General features: G+C 39.0%; 1 protein-coding gene and 1 pseudogene across 5 annotated transcripts in view; one reads left to right on the top strand and one right to left on the bottom strand.

The window, feature by feature from the left end:
* The first annotated feature begins 3,295 nt into the window (after positions 1-3,295).
* The window catches only part of CCDC171 (coiled-coil domain containing 171), a 276,992-nt gene continuing 259,866 nt past the window's right edge, over positions 3,296-20,421 (top strand). For all 5 annotated transcript variants that reach the window (XM_074330354.1, XM_074330355.1, XM_019739198.2 and 2 more), the window contains exons 1-3: positions 3,296-3,553; positions 7,504-7,661; positions 14,229-14,364. In XM_074330354.1, coding sequence (XP_074186455.1) covers positions 7,618-7,661; positions 14,229-14,364 — 180 coding nt within the window. In that variant the 5' untranslated portion in view covers positions 3,296-3,553; positions 7,504-7,617. The remainder of the gene's footprint in view (positions 3,554-7,503; positions 7,662-14,228; positions 14,365-20,421) is intronic.
* LOC109451153 (small ribosomal subunit protein eS8) lies at positions 6,683-7,537 on the bottom strand (annotated as a pseudogene).

Raw genomic sequence — 20,421 nt, 5'->3', positions numbered from 1 at the left:
ACTGTAGTCATGGCCAGTCCTCCTAACTGATCAGCCTGAGAGTCAATCCCTCCCACTGACATGCAAACAGCAACCAAGGATCAACAGCAGCAGGAGGGCAGACATGACCCACATAAGGAGAACCCAGCTTAGTTGACCAGGGACACTGTACCACTGGGCCCCTTAGGGTACCTATTACATCAGGCCCCCCCACCAAGACCAGGAGACATAGCAGCTCTACCTAATATATAGAAACAAACACAGGGAGGCAGCCAAAATGAGAAGAAAAAAAAAACATGTCCCGGATGAAAGAACAGAACAAAGCTCCAGAAAAAGAACTAAAAAAATGGAGATAAGCAATCTACTAGACACAGAGTTCAAAACACTGGTTATAAGGATGCTCAGTGATCTTAGGGAGAACTTCAACAAAGAGATTGGAAACATAAAAAATGGAGATGGAAAACATAATGTAGAACCAGTCAGAATTGAGGAGTACAATATTTGAAATAAGGAATACATTAGAGAGAATGAACAATCGAGTAGATGAAGCAGGAGATTGACTCAGTGATTTAAGAGCTAAGGTAGCAGAAACACCCAAATAGAAAAAAGGAAAAAAAATAATAATGAGGATAGTTTAAGGGACTTCTGGGACAACATTAAATGCACCAATATTTGCATCATAGGGGTACCAGAAGGAGAAAAGAGAGAGAAAGGAATTAAAAACCTATTTGAAGAAATAATGATGGATAACTTCCCTAACCTGGTAAAAGAAATACATACAAGCCCAGGAAGCACAGAGTCCCAAACAAGATGAACCCAAAGAGGCCCACACCAAGACACATCATAATAAAAGTGGTAAAGCTTATATACAAAGACAGATTCTTAAAAGAGAAGACAATTAGTTACCTACAATGGAGCTTCCATAAGACTGTCAGAGGATTTCTCAACAGAAACTTTGCAGGCCAGAAGGGATTGGCACAAAATATTCAAAGTAATGAAAATCAAGGACTTACAACCTAGATTACTCTATCCAGCAAAGCTCTTATTTAAAATTGAAGGAAAAAATAAAGACCTTCCCAGACAAGAAAAAACTAAAGGAGTTCATAACCATCAAACCACTATTACAAGAAATATTAAAGGGACTTCTTGAAGAAGAGGAAGAATGAAGAGAAGGAGAAGGATAAAAAATATGAATAATAAAATGGCAGTAACTACATATCTATCAACGATTACTTTAAATGTAAATTGATTAAATGCTCTAATCACAAGACATAGAGTAGCTAAACAGGTAAGAAACTAAGACCCCTATATACACTGTCTACAAGAGAGTCAAATCAGATTGAAAGATATACGCAGACCGAAAGTAAAGGGATGGAAAAAGATATTTTATGAAAACGGGAAAAAAAAAAAAAAAAAAAAGCTGGGATTTTGGGTGGCTATACTTATACCAGACAAAATAGACTTTAAAACAAAGGCTATAATGAGAGGCAAAGAAGGACCTAGTAATCCGACTTCTGGGTATTTATGCAAAGAAACCCAAACACTACTTCGGGGGGACATGTGCATCCATATGTTCATTGCAGCATTATTTACAGTAGCCAAGATGTGGAGGCAGTCTGGGTGTCCATCAGTGGATAAATAGATAAGGAAGAGTTGGTACAGCTGTACAATGAAATATTACTCAGCCATTACAAAAAATGAAATCTAACAAAAAAAAAAGGAATGAAATCTTGCCATTTGCAACAACATGGATGGATCTAGAGAATATTGTGCTGAATGGAGTGAGACAGAGAAAGACAAATGCCATATGATTACACTTATCTGTGGAATCTAAAGAACAAGATAAAGGAATTAACTAAACAGAAAAAGACTCAGATGCAGAGAACATTTTGATGGTTGTGAGAAGGTGGGGGGTGGGTTGGAGGGTTGGGTGAAAATGTAAAGGGATTAAGAAGTACCCATTGGTAGTTACAAAATAGTCATGGGGATGTAAAGTAAAGCATAGGGAATATAGTCAATGATATGGTAATAACTATGTATGGTGTCAGGTGGGTAATAGATTTGTCAGGGTGATTACTTGGTAAGTTACATAAATGTCTAATCAGTATGTTGTACACCTGAAACTAGTATGACATTGTATGACAACTGTAATGGAAAAAATTTTAAAAATATTAAAATACTTTCAGTGCAAGAATCAGAAGGTTTTAATCTTAATCTATATTTATGGTCGCTGGCCCTCCCAAGACAGAGGGGCAAGATGCCGCCCCCCACACACCTGATTGCTGGTTGATTATGATCAATAGGGAATGATTTTAGCATAAAAAGGCTCGTTTTTTAACACCTTTTTCTGTGAGAAGGTGGTGTTGGTGAAAATAAAATCCTTAATCAAAATCCCGTCACTTTGCAATGTTCTTTGGGGAATAGGATTTGAAATACCAAGGAACAAAAGAGGATTTGGTTTTCAATCTCCCTGAGGCGGTAGCCGATTGTGAAGCAGCTACAGGGAGAAACCCAAGTATAAATGATCAAGGGTGTGTGTGTGTGTGTGTGTGTATAAATGATCAAGGGTGTGTGTGTGTGTGTGTGTGTGTGTGTGTGTTGGCCGTGCTGGGAGAAGAGGGGGATAGGAAATGAGGATCCAAGGACTTTTTGCGATGTACCTGGTTATGTAATATTTATAACGAAAGGCGCTGCAACAGCATCAGCGGACTGACCTGCATTTTTCCGTCCCAGTTTACAACCACAAGCTGGGATAATATGGGGTCAGAAGGAGGGGACAAGAACCACCGTGCTCGCGGAGAGCGGTCTAAACAGCGGGAAACCTTCTAATGGTGCAGAAGCGGAGGTCAGAGAAATTCCCGCTGGCTCTTGGCACCAGACCACGGATCCCAAGGGCAGTTCTGGCCCTAAGAATCAGCGGGGGAGCTAGTCTCAAAATGTAGGATCCGGAAGCCGACCTTTTAGATGCTTATTCAGTAGGTGGGGAAAGGTGTTAGGGTTTAGAAATCTGCATTTTCAATCAGCTCTCTGGGGATTCTGACGGTGACCTGGGACCCCACACACACCACACCACACTGGACCCCGGGCCGAAACGTCCTCGCGCCGGGTGGAGGCGCGACTGGCCCCGTACCGCGCGCGGTGGCGAGCGCGCAGCTCCCCAGCAACGGCGCATGCGTGGGCTCGCCTTGCAGTGAAGCCGCGCGGCTTCGCGGGCCCAACTCTTCCAATCCGAGCCTGGCGTTCTCGGAGGGCGCATTCTGGAGGGGCCGGCGGCGGGAGGCGGGAGGAAGGGGCGGGGCGGGGCGGGGCTGGAGGCCTGCGAAAATCAGCTAAGGTCTGCGAGGCGAGTCGAGTCTCCGGAAGCGGCCGTTGTAAACAACTTCTCCACGGGGTTTGCCCCCCTCAGTCCCCCAGTGCTATTTGTTCACCCGCCCTGGGTCCTAGAGTCCGTCCAGTTCCAACAGTTTTTGCTCTGCCCCCGCCGTCCGCTTGGGCTTCTTTCTAGTACTTTCGAGGCTTGAAGCTGCCCCCTGGGGTCTTGGGTGTGCGGTCTGGACCACGGGAACCCCCTGAGGTAACCACGGGGTGTGAGGTCTTCGAGGCAAACGACTTAAGCGCGGGGAGGTGTTAAGCAGGATATGGGGCGGGGTGGAGGGGGCTGCAGTGATGATAATGGGGGACGCCGCGTTAGTTTCGGTTATTGTCATCCATGGGGACACGCCTCCAGCTTCTTGGTAGGGCCTTTCCGCCCACCTGGAGGAAGCTCTCCTTGGAGCATCCTAGGCAGACACTGCAGCTGCAGTACCCAGAGGACGGGGTAGGGACCAGGGGGCTTGGATTTGGAGCTTGTTAGGTTTACAACTCCGGATTTTACCCTCCCGATAATCAGTAAGCCCTTCGAGGACATAAAAAACACACATTAGACGCTCTATAAATGTTTGATAAATGAAAGAATGAGTTGTGCTGGGCTGTTTCTGTAGCTTCTACTGCTTATCCTCCAGGACTCGAAGAGACCTAGAAAAGTCAGCTGTGAGTTTTCCTGAAGCCTGTAAATATTCTGCAGGAGTTGAGCCTCCTTTTGACTGTTCTTTATTTCATTACGATATTTATCCTAGGAAGATACATATTTATTCGTTTTAAGCAGATCTCAAATGATACTGCGTTAAGTTTACTTGAGAAGCAATTTCAGTTGGTTTCCAGTTCTGAGTACATTATAAATCGATGTTTTTTAGTTTCATAATTTGGAGAAAAGAACCTACCCTTTTGCCACTTGTTTTATTGAACACTTAGTGCTTCGTTACAACAAAACAATGGTAGAGCAGGAACAAACATTCTTTACCATGAAATGAAGAGGAAACAGGCAATACAACCTGCTAAGAGGAAAGATGAAGAGTAGTTTTAGTCTGGAGCTTTCTGTATTATCCTGGCTTACCAGACATTTACTAGGTGTGAGACCTCTGGCAAATCACCTAAGCTCCCTAGGCAATAGATTCCTTATTTGTGGGATAAGGAGGCTGGACTTGGTCTTTAAAGTCTCATACACTTATACAATTCTTTGATTGTCTCAGCCCCTTTGTCTTGGCCTTGTTTTGATGAAAACCAAACGTCCCCTTAAAGGTGAAATGTACAAGTCGGCAGATAGACACCCCAACACAGATTGTGGTTATTATGGAAGGCAGCTAGCACTGTGTTATGAAAGAGGATGGACTTAAGAGTCAGCCCGATGTGGGTTCGAATTCTAACCCTCCTACTGAATGAATATCTTTACACAAGTTACTCAACCTCTCCAAGCTTCAGTGTTCTTATCTGTAAAATGTGCATAATAATCTCTTAGTGTTATTAGGAAGATTCAGTGAGATCAGATATGCTTAGTGTAGTATCTGGCACATAGTAAAATAGTAATTTTTATCTTTTCATGCTCCATGCTCCTCCTTTTTCCTTTGATCTGTGCAGACATACTGAGAGAGGAGTACATTCTGGATGACCCACTGAACAACTCAGATGTGAGGCAGGAAAACTTTGTACCAGCAGTGGCTCCGGAATCTAAAGTCAAATTGTCTTTCTGGCTGGTATAGTGGTACCTTGGTTTTTGAACGTAATGAGTTCCAGAAGACCATTTGAGGTCTGAAATGTTTGAAAACAGCCGACAGCTAGGCCTCAGGATCTTGCACTCAGCGGAAGCTGCGTGACATGTTCGACTTCCGAGGCGTGTTCAAAAACTGAAGCATTGACTTCCCGGTTTATGGTGTTCGTAAACCGAACTGTTCGTCAATGGAGATGTTCGAAAACCGAGGTACTACTGTACTTCCTCTCAAAATATCCAGATCATTGGTCTCTTGGCTTCAAGTAACCTATTCCCTATTTCCAAAAACTTTTTATTGAATAATGATATATATAACATCCGCTCATCTATTTTAGGAGGAATGGTGAGAATAGTCTTAACTCCAATACCAAGAAGATTAATCTATTAAAACATTAACATTAAATGCTGATTTAAATGTTGTCTTTATTCATCACTGCTGCAGGATGGCCTGGTTTTGGCCCAAGCCTGTGGAAGTGCCATCTGGATTGAGTGAGAATCCACTGGAGGTCTGAGTTATCTTTCATACACGGAGCAGAAGTGCTTTTCTGACAAGTGAAGTCTCATATGTTCCCAGGCTGGGGGTCAGTCATGTCTTCAAGGCCAATAGCAAGGTGCACAGCCGAGCTCTAGAGTCAGCCAATTTGGGTTTGAGTCCTGATTCTGTCACTTATTAGAGATGTGACTTTGGACAAGTAACTGAATACCTTTAAGCCCCAGTTTTCTCAGGTATCATGTGGGGTGTATATTAACAGTATCTTAGTGAAGAAGAGAAAGGCTGACAATTGCATAAGAAATTTTTTATTATTAATATGGATTTGCCAAGTTATTGTTTATCTTGTGGAGTTTAGTAGGGAAGTTTCAAGTAAAGCTAGGGACACATGATATGTCGTTACCTTGCAATTCTTTGACTTAGTTTCCTATTTCATTGACATTTTCATTACTAACATTTTCAGTACCTAGCTACTTTACTTTCATTATCATTCCTTGCCCTCTTTTCACTCTGGTGGAAGGAAAAGATTTTGCTGCATCTTCTCTGTCATATTCAATAGCATGGAAATCCCATTGAAGTCTAAATTCAACCACAGACCTAAGTTTGGCCCTATGTTGATTTAGTCATCCTAAAGCAGAGGTAAGCCTTTGAACCCTAGTGTTATCAAGAGCTGACATCAGAGAGGACGAAGAAAATAATAGTTTTCTAAAGGAGACTTTAGGTAGGATTTTTTTAATGACATATTAAAAAATTGAGGTAGAATTCACATAACCTAAAATTCATCATTTTAAAGTTCACAATTCAATGGTTTTTAGTATATTCTCTATGTTGTATAGCAACCACAACTATGCCTTCTTCATTTTCTTTCAAAATCTTCATTTTCTTTCCAACAGATTTCTGTGCCCTACAGATAGGCACTACATATTCCTTTTCCAGTTCAGGAACAATTTGTCACTATTTCATTATAATAATTTTTCTTTTTATTTGAGAAATGAAAATAATATAATAGTATTGCTTTGTTCTTACAAGAAGGAACATTTTTCTAACATTTTGTCATTTTTGCTTCTAATCTTTTCTTTTTGAACAAAAAACACCTTTATTACATGGATGAAGCTAGGAGGGGGGAGGACTTATTTGCCTTTCTGGGCCTTGATTCTCCTCAGGCAGAACTCTAGCTCCTTGCCCTCCAGCACAGAGCTGCCATCTGCTTGACAACACTGGCCTGGTCTAGAAGCCATGCATGTAAGAAGCTTGCCCTGCTGTGGCTGCTCCTCTGGAAGACTGCTGGTTTTGGCATTCTTTTTCCTTTCATCATATTGCTTCTGAATTTTCTTTGATCCTTCAATGTTTAAAATCTCTTCCTCCTCAGGAGTCAGCTTGGCTCCCTTCTTGCAGCCCAGGGCCGTGCATAGTGGGACTCGTAGCACTGTCAGTCCGGTGTGCTGTCAGCGAGCACCATGCAGTTCTTTAGTAGGGTCTCTGTGTGGACCAGTTCGTTGTTAAATGCGTTGAAGACCACATCAACAGTCCTTGTTTTGTACGTACGACACTCGGAGCCCCAGGAGAAGTTCCCCATGTCCAGCCTCAGTGCACGGTATTCGTTGCCTCCTGGCACATGGACTCTGTGTATGTGGCCGAGGCCAATTTTAGTGTTGACAGCAGGGTGTCCCAGCTCATATTTCCCCTTCTTGTGCGAGGACTTTCTCTTGCGCTGTCTTACAGCGCTTATGCCAGTTGTCCCGAGAGATGCCTGTGGCCCAGCACTGATTGGAAAAGAGGGTTTCTAATCTTTTTTAAAAAGAAAACATTATGGCTTTAAAAAATATAAGTATGTGTTTGTTAGACAATAATTTAAAAATACAAATAAGTCGAATAACAACAGCAAAAAACTCACCCATAGTCTCAGGACTCACATATATAACCACTGTTACATTGTTTACTATTTTAACAGACTTCAGTCCATCTGACCTGTAAGCCACAGACATCTTGGACAATTTCAATCATCAGTAACAAAGTATATCTTTAAGAAACAGTGGAGTATTTTGAAAGAGTTGGAAGACTTACCATGAGTTTAAACCCTTCAAGTAATGCCACTGGTGATAAGCAAAGGTAAGCCTCCAGTCTTTCCCTTTGGTTGAGGATTGCTTCTGGTTGCAGGGAGCAGGAAGAAGTTAGTGATTGGAGGGGCTGATTGTAAGAATTCACATGGTATAGTAAGAGAAGTAGAAATTTCATGGGACTGGAGGAGCAGGAATGAGGCCTCATAGGAACCAGAACTGGATCTGGAGACTTTGTGCTGCTCTCTGTGCTCCTTTGTTATTTGGGTCCACAAACGTCAGAGTGTCTATACTTTTCTTTCTTCCCAGATTCTTGCTTATTCTTTTCCGCTTCTCAAAATCTTTCTTCTCATATTTCTGCTTATTCCCATTTCTGTGTGGTTGTTACTTTCGCTTGCTGTAATTTCTGTTGCTCTCATTCCTTTTCTTTCTAGAATTGCCCCAACTCTAGTTCGCGACTTCTGTTGAAGCATTTAGTTTTAGGTCCTGTTGCTAACTGCTCCTTTACTTGGAGTTTACATTCCAAGAATTACTATTGCTCGTCTTTTTTGTACCATTGATATCTACCTTTGGGTGAGGTTTCTACCTTTGGTTTATTCACTTCTGATATGAATAATGTAAAGCTGAGTCTATAATATAAAACTGAGCCATCTTGGAGGGTGCAACCCTGTCGTGCGGGAGACCCTGCTTGCTGCGCCATTTGTCGTGCGCGGAGGCCTGCTCACCGCGCCATTTTTCAGGTGGGGCGGCCTGCAGGTCTCTGCTCCCGCTCCCCACACAAGAATGCAGGATATTGTGAGGCCAAAAAGGAACACCCACGGAGCCATAGGTAGGGGAGTCATACCACTATGGTCTCACTGTAGGCTGGGTTCACCGGACGCGCGACCTGCCGTTCGCCTTTCCGCCAACCGACCGACTGACGACTCTCTTCCACTCTCTCGACTCTGTTTCTCTCCTCTCTTCTGCTCTCCTCGGCTCTCCTCTTCTGCTCTCCTAAGCTCTGCTCGGCTCCTTGGCAATCCTCGGCAGTCCTCGGCTCTCCTCCGTAGCCGCAGCAGTTATACCAGCGGCCAGTCGGCTAACCAGCCACAGCCAACGACCAATCAGCCACAGCCAACGGCCATCCACTACCCGAGCCAGCACCTTTCCACGTGAGGCCGAGAGCCTGTAAACTACTTTCTGGGGCTCTGTCCCTACAAACCCAAAGCGTGATTTACAAAGAAATAAATGCAGAAATTGAAATAAGTATTTAGAAAGTTTTGTAATCATGTAACAGAGTAATTTTCTGTTTGTTGAATCTAATAACAAAACCCTTGGGGTTCTATTTTATCTGTTTTTAAAATTTCTTTTTTAGTTATCCGTTTAAAATATATTTTACAAAAGCATCATGGGTTGGGTGGGAATAGTCTTTGCTCATATTTAGTTTGAGAAGAACTAATCTAGGTGCCTTTTTAGCAAGGATGTGGTAGGGGGGCAAGTGCCATGACTAACATGTACTTTACATGTAAGTAGGGTTTGTTATACAAACATTTTCCACCTATCTTTAGTAGCTACCTAAAATCCTTCTGAAGTAATATAGGTAATAAATGAATAAGATACAAGCTTTTTACTTTGCTAAAATTTCATTTCAAAGAGGACTTTTTCTTTTATCAAATGTTGCAAGGGTCAAGAATGAGGTCTCATCAGCTTGTTCACCACCACTATGGTGAGCAATATGATTTAAAAGCTGGTGAATAGAGGGTATTCAAGGTTCCTTCTTGGTTTGATATTCTACGTTATATATGTATACATACAGACATACACGTATATTTTAATGAAAATAATATATGCATTTTTAGAAAAAAATTTAAAAAATATAAATGAATAAAACAATAAAACCACTTATAATCCTACCACAATATTAATTACTGATAATATTTTGGTATATACTTGCCCAGACCTTTTCTTATGAACATATAAATATATGTTTAAAAATTAGAATTATATTTCACATTATTTATTTATTTATTTTATTTTATTGGGGAAGGGGCACAGGACTTTATTGGGGAACAGTGTGTACTTCCAGGACTTTCTTCCATGTCAAGTTGTTGTCCTTTCAGTCTTAGTTGTGGAGGGCGCAGCTCAGCTCCAGGTCCAGTTGCCGTTGCTAGTTGCAGGGGGCGCAGCCCACCATCCCTTGCAGGAGTCGAACTGGCAACCTTGTGGTTAAGAGGATGCGCTCCAATCAACTGAGCCATTCGGGAGGCAGCTTAGCTCAAGGTGCCATGTTCAATCTTAGTTGCAGGGGGCGCTGCCCACCATCTCTTGTGGGAGTCGAGGAATTGAACTGGCAGCCTTGTGGTTGAGAGCCCACTGGCCCATGTGGGAATCGAACCAGCAACCTTCGGAGTTAGGAGCATAGAGCTCTAACTGCCTGAGCCACTGGGCCGGCCCCATATTTCATGTTATTTAGTATCCTTCCTTTCAATTTCGGGGGGAATATCATAGCACATCAATATACATGTGTTACAATTTTTAATGGCTAAATTACTCTTCAAAATTCTAAAATCTGAATAAATTAAGTTATTTAAACTATCATAGTCTACTTTCTGTTTCTATAGATTTGTGTTTTATGAGCAGTTCATGCAAATGGAATCATACAGTATGAGGTCTTTTATGTCTGGCTTCTTTTGTTAGGCATGTTCTTCAAGTTTATCATGTTATAACATTTATCAGTACTTTCTTTTTAATGCTAAATAGTATCCCATTGTATGGATAGACCACATTTTGGTTACCCATTCACCAGTTGACTGACATTTGGATTGCTTCCACTTTTTGGCTATTATGAATAATGCTGTTATGAACGTTTTGGACAAGTCTTTGTGTGGACATATGATTTCATTTCTTTTGGGTAGATTCTTAGGAGCAGCAGTGCTTCATTGCACAGTAAATTTATGTTAATTTTTTTAAGAAACTGCCAAATTGTATTCTAAAGTGGCTGAACCATTTTACGTTTCTACCAGTAAGGTATGAGGGTTTCAGTTTCTCTATATCCTTGCCAACATTTGCTATTTTTGACTTTTTGATTATAGCCATTGTAGTGAGTACGGAGCGATAATGTCATTGTGATTCTAATTTGTGTTTCCCTAACGAGTAATGATGTTGAGCATTGTTGTGTGTTCTTTTTTGGCCATTTGTATATCTTCATGGTGAAAAGTCTGTTCAGGTCTTTTGCCCATTTAAAAATGGGTTATTTGTCTTTTTGTTATTGAGCTTTAAGAATTCTTTATATATTCTGGATACAAGTCTTTCATCAGATATATAATTTGCAAGTATTTTCTCCCATTTGTTGGCTTGACTTTTCATTTTCTTAATATCCTTTGAAGTTTTTAATTTTTATGAAGTCCTATTATTTTCCTTTATGGATTGTGCTGTTGGTTTCATATCTAAGAAATCTTTGCCTAACTTAAGGTCATGAAAATTTTTCTCCTATGTTTTCTACTAGAAATTTGATAATTTTAGTTCTTGCATTTAGGTCTGTGCTCTATTTTAAGTTACTTTTTATGTATAGTGTGAGGTAAATTCATCTTTTTGTATGTAGATAGATATCCAGTTGTTTTAGCATGACTTGTTAGTAAGACTATTCTTTCCCCATTGAATGGCCTTGACACTGTTGTTGAAAATTAATTGACCATATAGTATGTATGGGTTTATTCTAGAGTCTCAATTCTGGTATATTGATCTAGATGTCTATTTTTAATTCAGTTCCACACTGTTTTGATTACTGTAGCTTTATAGTAACTTTTGAAAAAAAATAGCAGTACTAATTTCCTTGAGATAAATCACTTTCTTGATCTCTAAAACCATCATTTTCAACTTTGTGAGATGATTTTTTTTTTGAGAGACAGCAAGCATTGAGATCATCTGAGATGATTTTTTTTTTTTTTTTTTTTTTTTTTAGATTTTATTGGGAAAGGGGTACAGGACTTTATTGGGGAATAGTGTGTACTTCCAGGACTTTTTTTTTCCAAGTCAAGTTGTTGTCCTTTCAATCTTAGTTGTGGAGGGTGCCGTTCAGCTTCAAGTTGTCCTTTCAGTCTTTGTTGTGGAGGGTGCAGCTCAGCTCCAGGTCCAGTTGCCGTTGCTAGTTGCAGGGGGCACAGCCCACCATCCCTTTCGGAAGTCGAACCGGCAACCTTGTGGTTGAGAGGACACGCTCCAACCAACTGAGCCATCCGGGAGCTCAGCGGCAGCTCAGCTCAAGGTGCCGTGTTCATTCTTAGTTGCAGGGGGCGCTGCCCACCATCCCTTGCGGGACTCAAGGAATTGAACTGGCAACCTTGTGGCTGAGAGCTCACTGGCCCATGTGGGAATCGAACCGGCAGCCTTCGGAGTTAGGAGCATGGAGCTCTAACCGCCTGAGCCACCGGGCCGGCCCCTGAGATGATTTTTTAAATCTATCATTTTTAAAACATTTTTTTATATTGCTATTTGGTTTTTCAGGTTCAGCCATTATGTACTGACTTCCTAATATAGATGATCATAATTTGTAGTTTCCATTCATGCTTGTCTCCCTTTTCTGTCCTCTCTATATTAAGTGATATTATAATCTTGGTTAGATTGGTTATTCAATGTTTACCTTATTATAATTATGAAAACTTCCCAGTTGAGCCGTGTAGTAGTACTTAGTAAAAATTTTTTCTCTCTTGTACATTTTGTTTCTCTTGGATTTATTAATTGTCTCACTTATTGTTTAGTTTGTGTAATTTCTATGAACTTATCATGAATTCAATTTCATACTCCAACCAATTTGTATAAATTTCTCAATATGTTTTGATAGTTGAAGTATTCTGTTATTTTCTGTTATCATCTTAAAAAATCATTGCTGGAGGCTTTGGCCAGTCCAGTTAGGACAGATTGCTCTTTGAATGTTTGCTGCTCAATTGTCACTTGGTGTTTTCTTTCATCACCCTCTTGGAAATCCCTTTGCTGTTTTCTTGTCATGAATGCCGTACTTTTGAGATCTCATGTCTTTCTCTTTTCAGTTTAGGTTTTTATTTTGGTGGAGTAAATCTTGCATTAGCCTCTTGAGAAAGTTCATGGGTGGTAAATGTTTTGATGTCCTGTAGATCTGAAACAGTCTTTCTCATACCCTTGTCTTTGAATGGTAACATTTTGGGCATAAAATTCTAAGTAAAAATTATTTTCCCTTGGAATTTTTTCAGGCATCTGGAAATTTTTCTTTTACATTTATTTATTTAGTTTTTCATTTCTTGTTAGTATTTTCAATTTCCAAGAGCTGTTTTTTTGTTCACCAAGTATTTCATTTATTTTTTTTTATCACATCCAGTTCTTGTTTAATTGATGTTATTTCCTCTCCTATTTTTCTGAGGATATTAACATTAGCATTCTCTCTCACTTTCTCTCAAAGTTATCTTTTCCCAGCATAACTTTAGAGGTTCCCCCCCAAAAAAAAAAAAAAAACAAAAAACCTAATTTGGTCTCTGTCTTTCATATTAAATGCTTCCTAACTTCTGGTGATCCTTGGCTGTCTGTTCATATTTAAAAGTTGGGACCTAAAAAGGTGATTGGAGACTGTGTTTGTGGCATTCTCTCTTTTGCTGGAGAACCCCTAGCAGGATACTTAGGTCTTTTTCACCTTGCTACTTAGCTTTTCCAGGGAAGACTTTCAGTTTCTTCTTGGCTGCCATTATTCTGGCAGATAAGAAGTGTTAGCAGACTGGGGCTCTCATTTGTTGTGTCTTGTTTTTAGTATGGAGCCCTTACTCCATTTGTAGCTGATGTCTCCAATCCAGTCTCCAATCTGTTTTATCCTGTCCAGGGAATAAACCCATAGTGTTCTGCCGGAGTGGGGACGAGATCAGTACAGTAATCAGTTGTATGGTGCATAGGGTAGAAGATTGGAGGATCTCAGTATTTTTTTGGGAGACTTTCAACCAATTCTCCTGTTTTCTGCTCTAGTTTTACCTCCATTTTCAAAGGTGTTGCCAATTAACTGAACTTGTTGGGACTCTGGTATAAATCAGGTTGCTTTCCCCATTTTTAACTTTGAATATAACTCTGTTATGTTACTACTTGTCCACCTGTTTTCCAGCTTCCAGTATTTTATTGTTATTGTCTCATCTTCTGTGCTCTTTCTTCTTGTGTGTTTATACCTTTAAATTCTCTTTGCTGTTATTTTAATTAAAATTTTAAATTTTGAGTGAGAGTAGAATGCTTTAGTCTGCCATTTTAAAACTGGAAATTTGTATTCTCATACATACTTGTCCTTTTTGTAACATGTATTTGATTTGCAATAAGTAAAATATATAATTTAAGAAGGTGAAAAGGAAAGAACTCAATCTCTTCTAAAACTGCCCAGCTTGTGATAGGATCAGCCTTTAAGTACCAATCTTGAACAACGTGGTGGTTTCCGAATGAACAGTGGTTTGTTTCTAATCCTATACTGCTTTGCATTTCTACCTAGCTTTTGCAATTGACATCTTCTACTAGATTGTAAGTTTGTGCAAGGATCATACCATGTTCCCTGTGTTTTTTGAAAAATAAGTTATTTGAAATACCTGAAATGCTGGAAATACACCTAATGAGAATTATGCTTTATTATGATCTCATTTTATAGGTTGAAGAATGCCTCATCTGATGTAAAACAAATGCTTAAAAGTGAAACAGACTTGGATATTACTGCTGATCTCAGAAAGAAACTCCATCGGGCTAAGAAAGAAAAATTAGAAATAACAACTAAGCACAATGCAGAGGTAGAATGTATTTTCGTCTCAAATAATGTTAAAAATAGAGTTTGATTATTTTAGATTCATTTCATATTACAGTTTCCATGTTTAACATTTATCACTATAACATTCTTGTAGTTAAAAAGGGAATTGTAATAAAGGGAGCAGATGGGTTTTTTATATAGTGGAATTGTATAGGAGTGTTAAAGTAAAAATTTAATGAATTATTATGTTTATTTGTATGTTGTCTTAAATTTATTTTAATTAATGGGTTAAACTTGATTAAAAATATTAATTGATGAATGTGTTTGGTGACTAAAGGATTTGTAAATTAGACATTTTTGAAATATTAGTGTAGGTTCCTTATGGTTTCAATCATGGAACAATCTCTTAAACAAGTAGATTTGAGTATGGAATTTTTAATCATAGTGTAATTCATAAATTATTTTAGTTTCTTTTTGTTTTGTTACATCTTTTATTAGTATGTGTATACAGTGATACCTTGGTTTTTGAACGTAATCCATTCCAGAAGACGGTTTGAGTTTTGAAACGTTCGAAAACTGAGACACAGTTTCCCACAGAAAGTAATGCACAATGGGTTAATCTGTTCTAGACCTTTAAAATCAACCCCTAAAACAGCAATTTAGCATGAATTTTACTATCTAATGATATCATAGATCCGTGAAATGATATACAGTGAAAGCAATAAACACAATATACTGTACTGTGAAAGCAATAATAAACACAATGTTCAAACAGTACTGTAGATGATAAAAATGAAAATGTAATTTTTTCTTACCTGCAATGATGATAGCCATGGTTTAGATGGGGGGGTCCCCTTCAATAATCACAATAGGTGACTGTTGTTCAGGTGTTCTGTGATCCTCTTCCATAATCACTGTAGGTGACTCCTCTCCTGCTGTTCCTTCCCTTGATTTTTTTACAACACTGATACCTGGTTTAGACTCACTGGATCTTTTCCTCACTAAAAATTTTTCAATTGACATTTGCTTTTTCCGATGTTTTAAAATTTGTCTAAAGTGAGACATAGCATTATCACTGAAAGTGTTAGTGGCATGACTTACAGCAGCTTTATCAGGGTGATATTTTTCAACAAAAATTTGCACTTCAACCCATTTTGCACACATTTCTTTGATCAGTGCGGTAGAAACTTTGTCTTCCCTCCTCCTCCGAAGACAGTTCCTCAGTTGCCGCCTGTTGCTGCTCCGTCAGAATGTGCTGAAGTTCTCCTGTGGTGAGTTCAGTCTTGTGGTCCTCCACTAACTCCTCCACATCATCACTACTCACTTCCAAGCCCATGGACGTTCCCAGAGACACAATATCCTCAACAATAGGAGCATCCTCTTCAACATCCTCAAATACACGTTTAGGGACAGCGTCCAGCCACAGTTTCTTACACGCTGACTTCACTGTTCTGTGAGACACATCCCTCCATGCTTTGTCTATGAGATGTAAGCAATGTAGGATATTGAAATAATTCTTCCAGAACTCTCTGAGGGTTAAGTTCTGTGTCCGAGATCATCTCAAAGCACCTTTGGAACAGTGCTCTGGTGTAAAGCTTCTTAAAATTAGATATGACCTGCTGGTCCATGGGCTGGTTGAGAGGAGTTGTGTTGGGGGCCAAAAACTTTACGCTGATAAAACTGAACTCTTTCATCAACTCGTCCTCCAAGCCTAGGGGGTGAGCTGGAGCATTGTCCATAACAAACAGGCACTTCATTGGAAGATTTTTGTCTTGGAGGTACTTTTTTACACTTGGCCTGAACACTTCATGAACCCACTCAATAAAAAATTGCCTGGTTACCCAAGCTTTGCTGTTTGCCCTCCACGTCACGTGCAATTTGCTTTTTATGACGTTGTTTTTCTTAAATACCTTGGGTTGTTCAGAATGGCAGACATAGCAAAGGCTTCAACTTAGAATCCTCATTTGCATTCCCACAAAATAGAAGGGTTAGCCTGTCTTTCATGGGCTTGTGTCCTGGCAATGATTTCTCCTTTGTTATGTAGGTTCTCTTTGGCAGTTTCTTTCAAAAGAGGCCTGTCTCATCACAGTTGAAAACTTGTTAGGGAAGGAAGCCCTCTGCCTCTACATAATCTTTAAATTACAAAACAAATTGGTCAGCGTCTTCTTTGTTGGCACTGGCAGCTTCACCATGTCTCACCACATTGTGTATGCCACTTCTCCTCTTAAACTTTTCAAACCACCCTCTACTTGCCTTGAAAATATCACCCTTAGGACTTGTTCCAGGGGTGTTTTTGATGAGGTCAGCATGCAAATATAAAGCTTTTTCACAAATTGTGCTCTCAGCAATGCTGTCACTGGTCAACTATTTTTCATTTATCCATATGAAAAGCAATTTTCCACTTGTTCAAGTGTCTGTGTTCTTTGTCTTGTAAGTGTTTTAACACCTCTTGCAACATTGGCTCATTTAATGGCTTCTTTATTTTTTAAGATGTTTCAAACTGTAGATTCGGCAATACCAAACTGCGTTGCCAGATTACATACACAGACACCACTTTCATGTTTGGAAATAATTTCCTTCTTCACCTCTATTGTTAGTCTGTTAATGATTCTCTTGGCTTTGCAGCTTTTATCCATTTCTCACAGCAAGGGATGATTGGCAGAGGGCTCCTGAGATGACATGAACACAGATTGATTGCACACTGTCACAAAAACAAATTGGTTGCAAGAGTGTTCCTGAGATGAGATGAGCACAGATTGCACACAGTCACCAAATAAACCCAAATATCACCGTGCGTTGTTGCGCGGGTGCTCAGGACTCAACAGCCGACAGCTAGGTCTCAGGATCTTGCACTCAGCGGAAGCTGCGTGACATGTTCGACTTCCGAGGCGTGTTCGAAAACTGAAGCATTTACTTCCGGGTTTATGGCGTTCGTAAACCAAAATGTTCGTCAAGGGAGACGTTCGAAAACCGAGGTACTACTGTATATACATATGTACACATATATATATTTTATATGTATGTGTACATATTGCAAGGTCAGTAGTTATCTTTCACTTTAAGTCATGAATTATATGTTTATGTCTCTTCTGTCTGTTGTGTGTTTTCTTTTTTTTCTGTTTTTCTACTTTTTCTCTTTTTAAATCTTACTCATTTTTAAAGCTCAGCGTAGGCAGCCTGGTGTAGTGGAAAGAATATTGAGTTACACAGACCGAGACTCATTGTTGGTCCTTCCATTTATAAGATGTGTTACCTTGGAGGAGGTATCTATCCTGTACATTACTGTTTTCTCATTGTGACATGCTGGTTCTAAAGGGTGGTTGTAATAATTAAGTGAATTTTATAAAGTGCCTGTGCACTTTATAAATTAGTAGCTCTAATTTACTGATAGGTAAGCATGAACAGTGTGTTTTCTTTACCTTTTTTACTAAATTCCCATGCTGTTCTGTCAGGACCTTTTCAAGCCTCCCTACATAAGACTGATTACTCCTTTCTTTGCTCTTTCACAACATGTTTTTACAGATATTTTAGAGCTGAAACATTTCATGCTTACATGTCCTTCCTTAGTCGGTAAGCTTCTTGAGAGCTGAAAGCAATGAAAGCAATGACCATGCTTTCTCTCTATCTGTTGTATTGCTTAGGCCCTCAGTGGCTGTGTCTTGAATAAATGTTTGAAAAAATGATTTTTTTTAGAGTATCTAAAGAACAGTGGTTTCTGATTAAAATAAAGCAATAAATATATGACAGTTTTATTTGTATTCTTAATGGACATTGAGGTAATTCAAATTGGTAATTGAAGTAATTGCTTTTATTTACATTGTAATGTTATATACTGAATACAGCAGTACCTCAGTTTTTGAACGTAATCCGTTCTGGAAGACCATTTGAGTTCTGAAATGTTCGAAAACTGAGGCATGGTTTCCCCACTGAAAGTACTGCAAAATGGATTAATCCGTTCCAAACCTTTAAAATCAACCCCTAAAACTGCAAATTTAGCATGAATTTTACTATTTAATGATACCTTTGATCCATAAAATTTACAGTGTTTGTAAACTGAAATGTTCGTCAACGGAGATGTTTGAAAACCACGGTACTACTGTATATGTAATATATTTGTCAAATTTATGCTAACTGTTCATAATCTCCAAAGTTATTTTTAAAACCAAATACTGTGTTTCCCCCGAAAATAAGACCTAGCCAGACCATCAGCTCTAAGGCGTCTTTTGGAGCAAAAATTAATATGACTTGGTATTATATTATACCCGGTATTATATTATGTTATGTTATATTATATTATGTTATATTATACCCGGTCTTATATTAAAATAAGACCGGGTCTTATATTAATTTTTGCTCCGAAAGACGCATTAGAGCTGATGGTCTGGCTAGATCTTATTTTCGGGGAAACAAGGTATTACTACTCTTATTGTTTCAATTATTTGTTTAGATGATTTTACTCCTATTATGTAGTAATTTTTTTTTAGCTATATTATTTCCAAATATGCCCTTTATAAAGTAGAGCAGAGATAAATGAAACTAAAAACTAAGGCCATAAATTTCTCTTATCAGGTACTCCTAATGCTAACACACTTTGTGCTGTGTTATTGTTACAAAATATCTTTAAAATCTAAGTGTCCATTGGTGGATGAATGGATAAAGAAAATGTAGTATATACATACAATGGAGTATTACTCATCCATTAAAAAAGAATGAAATCTTGCCACTTGTGACAACATGGATGGACGTGTGGGCACTATGCTAAGTGAAATAAGTCAGACAGAGATAGATATCCTATGATCTCATTATGTGTGGAATCTAAAAAACAAACAAAAAAAACCCCTCCAGCTCTTAAATATAGAGGTGGGTGGGGATGGGGATTGGGTGACATGGGTGAAGGGGGTCAAAAGATACAAACTTCCAGTTATGAAATAAATAAGTCATGGGGATGAAATGTACAGCATGGTGACTATAGCTAAGAGGGTAGATCTTAAAAGTTCTTATCATAAGAAAAACAATTTCATAACTATTTATTGCGACAGATGGGAGAGGACAAAGAAGAACAATATAACTTTCTTTAGCCAAAAGGTACTGGAACCCTGGGACCAATCAGTAGTCTGATTTTTAGGCTTCAGGACCTGAAGATGTTTGATTTAGCCACTCTTCTTAAAAGCAGAGGTTCTTAAGCTGGGGTCCTCAGAAAAAGAGAAATCAGGAAATCCATGTACTTGGACGGGGAAAAATTATATTTTAATTTTTATTAACCTCTAACTCATATTAAGCATTTCCTTCAGTTATGAAGGGTTTGACCCAGGCAGTCCTCCTTTTAACAACAAGCCATATTAGTATTAGCAGTACTTTCGAGTTTATCATCGATAGAAATTGTGTAGGTATCACAATTCAATTATTGCAAATATTTTGAAATATTGTTTATATTTGTCATTACTTTGAAATTCCAGTAGTTATTAGATCTAAGAGCTCGTTATTTAATCTTATTAAAGAAGTACATGGATTACAGTATCACAAATTTGTTTTTATATCATATATGTGTTATACTTTGTTTCTCTCTGGTATCCCTTTTTTTTTTTTGTATCTCATATGTTTTATGCCTTTAATTACATTATTCTGAGAAGGCTTTGCCAGATTGCCAGAAAGGGTCATGGTACAAAAATGGTGAAAAACCTTTCTTTTAGAGGCTGAGGCATGCTATGAAAAATATAAAGGAAGATAATGGAGGGTGACAACACGAGGACGTTCAAGGATACCTGGTTGAGCATAAAGACTTAAAAGAATGCAGATATGTTTTAAAAAGGAAGGAGATAACATTTTGTGGCTGTTGCATGTTTTAGTGCATGTGTTGAACCTTAAGTGGGAAAACAATCTCATGGGCAGAGGATATATTTCTATCAACTATGTGCATAGTTCTGGAAATCAAATAAGGTCCATTCAGGCAAAACGAGGGGCATTCATACAGGGAATTGATTGTACTGGTGATGAAAGACCTAGGAATCCAAACAGGATATGAGGAGGCCACCCAGAGGTTACTAACAGCAGGAAGCCACCACCACCTCTAAACCTGCGGGCCAATGGGAAAAGATGATGT

The sequence above is a fragment of the Rhinolophus sinicus genome, linkage group LG04 (genome assembly GCF_036562045.2).
Source record: "Rhinolophus sinicus isolate RSC01 linkage group LG04, ASM3656204v1, whole genome shotgun sequence".
Classification (NCBI taxonomy): domain Eukaryota; kingdom Metazoa; phylum Chordata; class Mammalia; order Chiroptera; family Rhinolophidae; genus Rhinolophus; species Rhinolophus sinicus.
This window is presented reverse-complemented; position numbering and strand designations above follow the sequence as displayed.